The following is an 11,133-nucleotide window of genomic DNA, read 5'->3' as shown; positions in this document are numbered from 1 at the left end:
CATATGTGGAACAGTTGCCAAGAACTGACCACTGGTTGGTGATTTTTCTCCAAGTTCTGCAGATAATCTAGATCTCAACCACTTAAACTTGGCACATCTCTAATTAGAAATGATCCTGGCTATTAAACACAATAAATAGTTATATATACAAAGCACACCAAACCAAAATATTACACTTTTAACAATGAAGATTAAAAACTTACATCAACAGCATTAACCGATATCTTGATTTCCTTTGCATTATTGACCTCGTCCTCCAGCTTTATCACTCTAAAACCACCGACAACACCTCTTGCATTGTCTCCACTTCCCATGATCCCAAATTTGACATCATCAGACCGTTTAGTGTCAACACCGAACAAGATTTTCTTGTTTTTGAGAATGTTTTGGATTGTAGCTTCAGGGGCCATGGTAATACTGTTTACGTTAATCACAGTATTTTCGTTACTCGTGCTGCCGGCTGGACATAATGTTTCTATGACAGCGGTGTCTGTACGCACCCTCAGGACAGGTGGCATGTCCTCCTGTGGATTTTTCCCTGTTATGTGATCTATAATCCTCTGAACTTCCTCCTCCACTTCATCTTTACGTTTTTCCCTCGCGATCTCTTCTTTATCCTTTTTCTTCTTTTTCTTTTTTTTCTTTTTTTCATTATCACGTTTTTGGTTGACGTTTGTTACATATCCATCCTCTTTATCGACCAGAGACAGACAGTCTCTGCACTTCTCCTCATCTGTCCCATATTTAAATTTTGCAAAATGAATAAAATCCCTAAAGTCTTCGGGGGATAGCCGGTCCCTCCAATCACTCTCACGATCTGCTTTTTTATTATACAGAGGATTGTCAGGGTCATTGAATCGGGGATCACCCAACTTCCAGTAATCTAGAAATTGAGGTCCATCAATCTTGCCACATATACGTTCTTTAAAGTAGCGGGTACCACAGTCGTCTAGACAGTTTGTACACATAAGCACTGGTGCTTTTGTTGTTGAACTATCCTCTATCTCGGGTTTAGGCGATGGTGGTATCCAGTATGATTCGTCCTTGCAATCCTGCGATGGTGCGTCCATCCATTTTTTTAAACAGCGACAAACAGATCCACCAAACCGCAGGTATATGGGGCTCAGTACATACACCTGAAATATAGCAATTGACAGTTGGTAAATAACCTCCTAAGAAAATGCAGTATCAATGTATTGTTCTACATTCCTTTTGAAACATAAAAGAAAATATACTGACATTGTTAAGTGTTTTAATTGATACTGTTGAAATTCCAAATTGTATAGCAATGTGATTAAGAAGATACAATCTGTATGCTTTATCCATACATGCGTCAATGTCCCATACGTTAAACAAATGCAATACATTATAATCACCGAGGCACTGATGAAATTGTTTTTCAGACAAGAGCATGTACATGAAAGGGTAAACACACTACTGTATGTGCAATTTCACTAGTTCTAGACAAAAGTTGCTTTACTCAAGGAGCAGGCCAGGTTTCGACATACAAGACGATCTACCACAATGTGTAATGGCGGACAGTGAGCGAATTTGCACAATTCGCACACAAGTCACTACAGTGGGCTTTTCTGGCATAAAACACTAATATCAACTTCTCTAAATTCCGTTACAACCGATTTGTTTCCAGTATATGTGCAAATTTTAATGCACTCTTGGACTGAATTGTCCTTTTAAAACCTTTTTAAATCACAGAAATGTCTGACTTTCATGCATGATTTGGTATTTCAGACACATTTCACTTGAATGGTACTACACTTTATAATTTATTAAATGCACATACAAATGGAAAAAGAACAGTACAAATTTACCTTGACATATGAACTCTTCTGGTCAGGACTACCAAAAAAAACGTCGGAAAAGGTCTCTGTGGAAATAAAATTCATTTAGTACAGGAAATGACACATTCATCTTCCTAGATTTTAGAGCAATTGATGAACATTAGCATATTAGACATTAATAACAACCATGTACACTTACATTACTTCTGTGCACAATATGATGTCCCACTCGTATGGTATGTGCTATAGTGTTTACATCACAGTACATCATAGACAGGAAATTGTTTTGTTAAAAATATGTAGCATCTGTCAACATCTTAAGTCTTTGTTTCATGAAATAGCAGTGTTGTACAACTTCACGATTATTTAAGAAGTTTATGATTCTATGTGAATTACGAAATGATAATACTATATGTGCGCCTGCATTAAGCTATGTATAAAAGTCAATACATTGTAGTTAGTTGTATGTATAAGTACATTGTGTATCTCAATTACCATAATGAACTTTGACCAGTGACAAAGGTTATACAGGTTAAATGTTTTGACTATCGAAACACCTACATAACATACAATATCCTGTACCCACCTTGTATTCTCTTGAATAGAACGGATCTTTTGCTGTAACATAAAGGTATTATATCAATACAAATCCATTACAACACAAGGTATTGAAATGTACACATTTGTCAGGTAACAGATGAAATTTGTAACTGATGAATTTATACCTGAACATTATTTCCTGCTCATCAATTAAGACAATTCAAATTTTTATAATGAACAGGTAACACAAATCACAAAAAGTAACTGATTTATAACCTGATTTTACTCGATGCATCCTAATATTTCATATCATGTCTATTGGCATTTCCTACGCTGACCTAGCTAAACTGTATAACAGTCGAGCCAGATCAAACAAGCACAGAGCAGTATTCTGTCTTTGCATATTACAGAGTTAGCTCCCTTGCGGGTAGATATCAATTGAAACGTCATTATTTTATGAGTGCAATTTACATCATTTGCTCCACAAAATATGATGTTACGCTCAAAAACCCATGACGTCACAATCAATACCTACCCACAAGGGCAGATAACTATGTAATATGCAAATATAGAGCAGTACAGGGTTCACAAACATATATACTCATGCCAAGATTCATCTTGAGACCACTTGATTAGGCCATTAATATATATACTGTAATATGTTTCCAGTAACACCTTTTAAATAAAAGATCACAGAGGAAGTTAGGCACACACCAAAGAATGATATCAGACAATAGAAAGAGGGGTCTTTTCTCTGCTTTTTTCTTATTTTCCTCTTCCTTTGAAATATTGAATACACGTACACACAGAATCTCTATTAGAAATCCTGATTTTACACAAAACAAATAATATTTTAGGATCGATGCTATTTGTTTGCTTTATGCTTAAAGTTTTTTGGTTATAAAGCATTCATTTTAAAGGGTCAGTTGGGTTACCCGAAGAACATTTTGTTTTGTATGGCCTCACTAGCCAAACATGTCACTTAATGTTTGCTTTATAAACATATTTTATTTAAATGTTACTGAACAGGAGAGAAACTTCAACATACTGAATGATTTGGAGTCAAGGTGTGGAAATTTATCATGGTTTTGAGCAAGTTTTGCACACTCATCTATAAAACTCCGAGCCGTGGCTTCTTTTCCTGCAACATAAAATAACAAGTTGACAAAACAGGTATCAAATTTAAAATTTTTCTTAAAGTATGCATTTTTTCATTTTTGATAAAAAATAATGTCTTAAGAAAAATGATTTTTATATCAGTTGTAGCATGTGATTTATTCTGTATTTACACATTACTTATCTGCCCTTGTATATAGGTACTGAATAATCTACTGATTGTTTTGTCGTCTTTCTATGCATGTTACATCATATTTTAGAGAAGAAAATGCAACAGTTTTCGTACCGATTTCTTTTTCAAATTGATTTATGGTTTTCTTTGTAGAATAATTTTATGAAAAGCAAGTCCAAATTTGTTTCTATTATAAAGGACCCCTGATGTGCCGAAATTTATAAGCACCCTGGTCACTTGTGTCGAATATGGTACATTAATTATAACTTTATGGAGTAAAACAGTTTGATAACTTTCATTTTTCCAAAATATAGGTTAAAGAATGTATAAATGAATTTTGAAACATGGAAAACTCCACCTACCATCTACAAACTGCTCATGTATGTAAATAAAAGCTTGGTCCAAAAGATTTTCAAACTTTGGCGTGTCACACGACATCTGTTTGATGACTCCATGTTTCACAGTAAAACTTTGGAAAGTTATTGTAAACTTTGTCCAAAATGGTTTCCCCTGTAAAATATGTGAAAGGAAATATTCTAAACCACATGTACAATTCACAATAAAAACATCACACGTCATGCATATGTGAAAAAAAATCAGTCGCTGCATGACAGAATGATTCAAGACTACCTGGCTTCACATTTTGTGCAATTTTTCACTTTTTTTATAAAAATATAACAACAACCTTATATGAATATGGTGCTTTTACTGAATTTTGAGAATTTCAGTTCAATACTTTGAAACTTTCTTTAAAGATAGCAATAACAAGCTTCTGCATTGCCAAGTATACATAGTTGGTGTTGTTATTTTCTGACCAGGCCCACAATGGGCTATGAAAATGTACAAGTTTATTATCCTTTTTTCCTACTTTTTCATTGTATTCTATTCTGTATTTGCATATTTCAAAGTTGTCTGCTCTTGCCGATAGGTATTGATTGTGACATCATGTGTTTGCAAGCATAAGTCATAGTTTCAGAGAAAACGATGCAAGTTTCGCAAAAAAAAATAATGACGTCAAATGGATAACTACCCGCAAGGGAGGTAACTCTGTAATATGCAAATATGGAATAATAAACAGTGGTGTGAAGACCTGTTATATTAGTGAAGGGGTGGAGCCATAAAGTCATGATAAGTGGCGGTTTCCTATCAGTTTTATCTATACTGTAAAATCATTCCTGTTGATAGTGCATAACATAAGGAAGTTAACAAAAAAAACCTGCGAAAGTCTAAATTGCATATAAATTTTCGTACCTGTTCCTTCCACATGCATCTGAAAGCATCTTTGTGCTTTTGGAAGAACAAAAACTCTGTAGGAGAAACTTCCAAATCAAAGAATTCAATATCAGTATCCGACAGCCGAATCTTCCTCATCCTGTCAAGGACACAAGGTCTCAACCACAAACTGAAACATATATAACAAATATTGTTTAAAATAATTAAACTTTTGTTTAAAGCTGACAATTTAATACAAGTGAAAATGCATTTATTATATTACATGTATTACTTTTCATTATAGTCATGTTTGGAGATGATGCCGATAGATCTATACTCAGGGCTCAAATTTTATATTTTTTCGTCACTGGCTAAAAATAGTAAGTTCCCTAAACTTTTACTTGCTAAAATATCTTTTTACATTGAACTTGTAATTGTACTTGTAATTAAATCTCCATATTCAAATAAAAAGTTTTGAAATATAAAATAATTTATTTTTGAACGATTATGTGAGACGTATCTATAGGTATGTAGATCTAAGAACATGGAACCTGGGACCTCCCATCCTCGATATTCCAGGGGTTCCAATCACATACGATCACTACATCCCTGGACTATATCTATCTCATAGTAAAAGATATGGCAACAGAACAAAACAAGTATTAGTACATCACGTGACAGAATACCGGATTCTGATTGACTACACACATGGGTACTATTTGAAATAGTGTCCGGGCAAGCGGGCACTATTGAAGTGGCGCGAAATTGAACGTAAATGTATTGTGACGTCACCATTACCATTTCATTATTAGTTGTGCTCCGACGAAAACGTCAAAATGGCAGACATGCTGTTGTGTGCGGGATTGAAGCAAATGTTGCTTTTCTACAAAAGACATTTACTCATGTTCTATATTGATCTACTTTTAAATCTTCGTGAGGCTAGCGCTGAATCCCGTTTTCTAGAAACACAGATTTCTCCAACAATTCATATGTTGTACTGTAAAATATAACAATGTGGTGTGTGGAAATGGAGATAGCGAGGTGACGTTGCTTGACGTGCTTCTGTTACGACGATGACATGAAAACGGGTCTCATGTTAGGATGATGTACTAAACCCATTATGGCCTGGTTGAGAGGGCACTATATATTGCCTCATAGTATTGTCTCGTGATGGGATAGTGCCTGAGCCATCCCTCAATATGACTTAAATTGAATGTAATCACTGGATATGGGGGTTGTCAAGGCGAGGTTGTTTTCCCTTTCTTATAGTTACGACATCATTCTCAGCTTCGGTATTTCAATGTTCCGATGTAGCTGTCAACAATTTCTAACGTCTGTTTAAAATGAAATTTATCTCTTTATAAACTAGAAACAAAAATTAACCCAATGATAAAGGCAAAACCTGAAATTTTAGAGGGGTGCGATATACTTTCAAGGTGTGATATTACTTTAGAGCCTAAGAGGAAATGTGATACATACAGGAGAAGAGAAAATGTAGCAGCCAGACCAGGATTTGAAACACGGGACCCTCAGAACACTAGCCGAGTGCTCTACCGACTGAGCTACCTGGTCACAGATGATCGACCAAGTCCAATCCAGCTACATATACATCACTCAAGGAAATATATGATATCGCCCCAAACTGATATTGACTTGTGCAATATTTGGTTATATCGTATATATATATGAAGAGGGGTATATCAGGGGTAAAATTCTAAGTCCGATAAGAGCCAGAGGAATACCTGGACCCTCATGGACTATTGGGGGTGTACTCTGATTGATTGCGTAACAATCTGTAACAATCTCTTTAAGTGTTACAATACTTAGGGCAATCTCTACTACAAATCCAACTCAATGTAGACTACGTATACGTGTAATATAACGTTATGAAGTTACGAATAGGCCTACTGACAGTAGGTAGGCCTACTGTAACGGTTACCCACGGTTGTATACAATTAAGAAAAATCAATTTATATAGATTTTTTGTCATTTTACTTTATAAAGGGGACGTATTTGCGTTTATTATAACAAGTTATACTGAATACAGTTATACATTTTACTTTAAAAATTGTACAAGTGTTTTCACAACGGTTACCTGTGCTAATTTGGTTCCCCGTAACACCACACAATGACTTGTGTGATATTTCAATGATTTAAAATCAGTTTTTTCTGTGGCATTCACCTAAGCTTATATAGTTCCAATGTGGTGTATATGTCAAAGGACCACTATCAATTATTTTTAATGATTGTAGAAAAATTCAATGTAAAAAAACTACAAACAATTCTGAATCAATCAAGTTACAAAATAATTGAATCTAGTAATGGTTTTAGTAAAAATTAAGATGGAGAAATAACGCTATATAAAAGAGCAATTTGAACGTGACTAAATAAAAAAATAATGTGTGGGCAACTATATTTTTTCTATTTCTGTTTAGTGTTTATATCTTAAATTTCATAATTTAAGAATATTTTCTTTGAGGAGGCCTTACGCTTTGAAAAAAAAAACACGATTATAGTACAAATAGTAATTGTCGCACGGCCACATTTCTAGGGATTAACACGTTTCAGACAGAGTTCTCAATTTCAAAGTTATCTTTAAGATGAAAAATAACAGAAATAGTTTACATAAAACGAAGCGTAATTATCAATAAATGATGCATCTTTGGTATCACCCACTGAGAAATGAGGTAAACTTTAACAACACAAACGTTTTAGGTATTTTTTCAATTAGGGTATCAATTTGGGTACAGTATCAATTTGGGTACAATGACGTTAGTCTACTACAACTTCAGCATACCCGCTTGCAGAAATAAATGTAAGGTGACTGGTGACTATGCCGCCAAACTCTAATTTGTTCAATCAACTATCGTTAGGTATCTTTTGTTGATATCGCTAGTATCAGGAAACTACTGATTAACTGCTTCAATACCAATATAAAACCCGTAAACGATTTGTGACCCTCCTTTGTTAGACCGTATGTCTCCGTTGTCTCCGTCGCCATGCGGCAGCTTTATCGCAAAGCCATACATCAATCTATCGGTATGAAGAAATAATATAAATACATCACACCTTTTATCCGAAGAGTTTCTTTTCTAATTATAGCTTTACAGGAGTTACGTTTCTGTTACCGCACTTTGTTCTTTTCTATTTTGTATGAAACGTATAAAAAACATGTATATTTTTCTACACTGGGTAAACGTAGAACGTCTTTCCGACTGTAAACAACGGGGAAAAATTTGAGGAATTCTCCACACGTTTTCCAGCTTGAAGCCTCGTTGTTTCTGCGGTATTAGAGATCAAGGGTCAGTCGATTTCGTGAGCTCCCGATCGGGATCACATCTCCCGTTTCGCGTTCGATACGCGTGAAGAAAGGGCGTAAATGACTTCAATCTTGTATCTTCTTCCAGATCTAGAGTCAGACTCAAATAGGGTTGACTGTCGAATGTGTGGAACTTTTTATCGAAGGTTTAACAAAAATCTAGAAGTGCGATATCAGTTTGTTTTATTTATTGTCAAGGTTTTTGGCGAGGTGTCGTCAATAGTGAGAATGAGTTGGGTTTCATTGGAGAATTTTTGTCGAAAGCCATGTTGGAGATTTGTGAGGATGTTACTCTTGTCTAGATGTGCCATTACATTACTGTGCATGATGTGCTAGTTTAAACCTGGTTCATAGTGGAAAATGTGGAATCGATGTATGTGTATCACACCTCGTATATTGTGCTGACTCTAATGTTGGATGTTAATGTATTTAGTTAAATGATCTAGAGTGTATGATCCAATCTCTTTCATTCATTCTAATCTATGTTTATCTAGATTAAATATGTCTAATTTTGTATTCTTATAAAGCTCTGTATGATATATGTTATCATATAATGGATTATATATTTGAGATGCAGCACCCATAGGTTTTATTATCACGTTGGCATGTTGACAGATCTGAAACGTCAATAAACAGATTTGGACAGTCGTGCAACTATTGTATGAAACAAGTATTCTCTGCATGCATTATATAATGATAAATAAGAGATTTTAAACAAACGAATTTCATTGGATCTACAATTGAATCGTATATTCTAGTCTTATTACTTATTTCATATTTGATCTGCGATTCCGACGTGCTGCTCCGTTCATCACAATTTAGACACATTTTAATACTTAACAGATGATGTAACACAATATACATTTTATGATGGTGCATGATTACCTTTACCACAGACTTAGAGAGGAGGAGAAAATGTAGCGGCCAGACCGGGATTCGAACCCGGAACCCTCAGAATACTAGCCGAGTGCTCTACCGACTGCGCTAAGGCGGCCGCATGAACAACGGGAGATCGTAACCGCAATTTAAACCTACTTTTCATGGCGCGTAATACAAAAATAGCAATTTTGCATAAAATTTTCGATTGTGTTTTTGTTTTTTAAATTGATTGTGTCATGTTTTTTAAAGAATCATTCAATTACAACGTGCCGGATATCACTACTTTAATGGGTCAAGAACGTATATACCATAAAATGTACACGGAAAAGGGTAACAATTAAATTCCTGTACTATCAATATACGATTAATGCAGGTTATTTTATGTTGTTTTTTCCTGTAACATTTGTTTTTGATATTTCATAAAAGTCACTATAGTTTTCCTAAACGTATAAGTTACAGATCTACATCTCTGATACTTGTGAAGAAAGAAACACCGGTATTAATATTTTTTATTAAAGTTTTACATGTAGATACATATTGTTGATCTACTTTTGATAGTTTTATGTTGTAAATGGTAATATTGTGCTTACCATTCTTAGCAGCATGTAAAAATAAAACAAATAGTATATGTAGTTTGTTCTGCTTTTTTTAATGACTGCAAATAAAAACCAGGATGATCCAAATAACCACAACAATTATATTGGATGTCAAAAACATATACCATGTACATTTGATGAATGTCCCTAGTAAAATTGACTTATTTTTAAATGGATTTTCATACAGTCCTAAAAGTCATTAACAAATGTTGATACTAGTTATAAGTTCAAAACAAAGACCTCATTAGAACAGATGTAAGAAACGTATGTGTATTACACTATTGAGGTCACATGCATACATTGATTTTCACTGTTTTATGAAATATTGTATGCATACATTTGTATTTCAAAAGGTATAATTGTAATTTAGTAAAAGTTATGTGATTTATAGACTTTGTAATATGAAATTTAAAACAGTAAAATGAATTGATATCAAATTATTGAATATATTTATATTAATTATATTTTGATTGGAACCCCACAATGTAACCTTACACAGCTGGCATTCACCAGTGTATGAACTCACATCTGCTTCTTTTGATGTCATAGTGATCCCGGAAAATGTCTGTTTAATCCTTGCCAATAATGAATTGGTAATTCATTATAGAATCAAAATCTTGTTGTATTTTATCATAAAAGTTATCAAATGTAAATATAAGCATTGAGCTACATTCAGTTCAAATGCTACTGTTTAGTTGGCATTTATACTCCCATAATTGGCAACTGAATGCAGTTCAATGGTTAAATATAAATTTTGAATTTCATAATGTTGGTTGTCATATTGTCCCCGGTACTGTTATATTTAACACTGGGTAGTTGACTATCACTAAATCATGGGCAAAATAGCAAGATAAAGCTTTTATGTTTACATAGATTTACACAAGGATTCTTGCTTTTGTTTGGTACTCTAAGTTCATCTTATCAATGTATTTTGCATAAGAATATACAATAGAATTAATACTTACTAAACTTTGAATCTGCAGCTTTGTAAAACACATTGGGCTTTTAAACATAAATACAGTCATTTTTCTGTTTTGCAAGGCTCTTGCCAATATTTTGATTAGAAATACTAATAGTTTTGTTTGATCTAACATTCACTGGTTGCTAAATGATAATTGCTGGTATTTAATTGTCAAATCTTGTTTAGTGATATTTTTTTAAAGAACAATAATGCCAAAATGTATTTGTGAGATATTTATTGTAAAATCATTATTATTATATATAATTTTATATTGTTTATAAAATTAATGTTCAAGTTTACAGAATTAGTCATGTCATGAATGTCAAATGTTAAAACGATTATACATGTACAATCTGTAGTTATAAAATGTGGGTTCTGGTATGACTAAACAAATCATATGTGACTACAAATAATTGCTGTTTGTTTGTTTTTTTTTCTTTCTTTCTTTTACATATAATTTTGTTATAATGTTTCATACAGTCATTAATGCCGCTATTGTGTATTTTATTATGTAACATCATATACATTTGTATGGGAGA

The 11,133-nt window shown here is 33.6% G+C and overlaps 1 protein-coding gene across 1 annotated transcript; it reads right to left on the bottom strand.

Moving 5' to 3' along the window:
• Nucleotides 1-176: 176 nt before the first annotated feature.
• On the bottom strand, nt 177-5,028 carry LOC138312350 (uncharacterized). The gene is made up of 6 exons (XM_069253259.1): nt 4,879-5,028; nt 3,990-4,137; nt 3,388-3,480; nt 2,386-2,417; nt 1,830-1,883; nt 177-1,136 (listed from the first exon to the last, which is right to left on the bottom strand). The coding sequence occupies exons 1-6, from the start codon at nt 4,996-4,998 to the stop codon at nt 192-194; spliced, it is 1,392 nt and encodes a 463-aa protein (XP_069109360.1). The 5' UTR covers nt 4,999-5,028; the 3' UTR covers nt 177-191.
• Between the last annotated feature and the right edge of the window lie 6,105 nt (nt 5,029-11,133).

This window comes from Argopecten irradians, unplaced genomic scaffold (genome assembly GCF_041381155.1).
Source record: "Argopecten irradians isolate NY unplaced genomic scaffold, Ai_NY scaffold_0285, whole genome shotgun sequence".
Lineage (NCBI taxonomy): Eukaryota > Metazoa > Mollusca > Bivalvia > Pectinida > Pectinidae > Argopecten > Argopecten irradians.
Note: the sequence above shows the minus strand (reverse complement) of the source record. Positions and strands in the feature narration are given on the sequence as shown.

Coding starts and splice junctions, on each gene's coding strand:
- LOC138312350 (XM_069253259.1), bottom strand. CDS start 4,998: ATGAGGAAGATTCGGCTGTCGGATACTGATATTGAATTCTTTGATTTG. Junction 4,138..4,878: donor GATGCATGTGGAAGGAACAG/GTACGAAAATTT, acceptor CATATTTTACAG/GGGAAACCATTTTGGACAAA. Junction 3,481..3,989: donor ACATGAGCAGTTTGTAGATG/GTAGGTGGAGTT, acceptor TTTATGTTGCAG/GAAAAGAAGCCACGGCTCGG.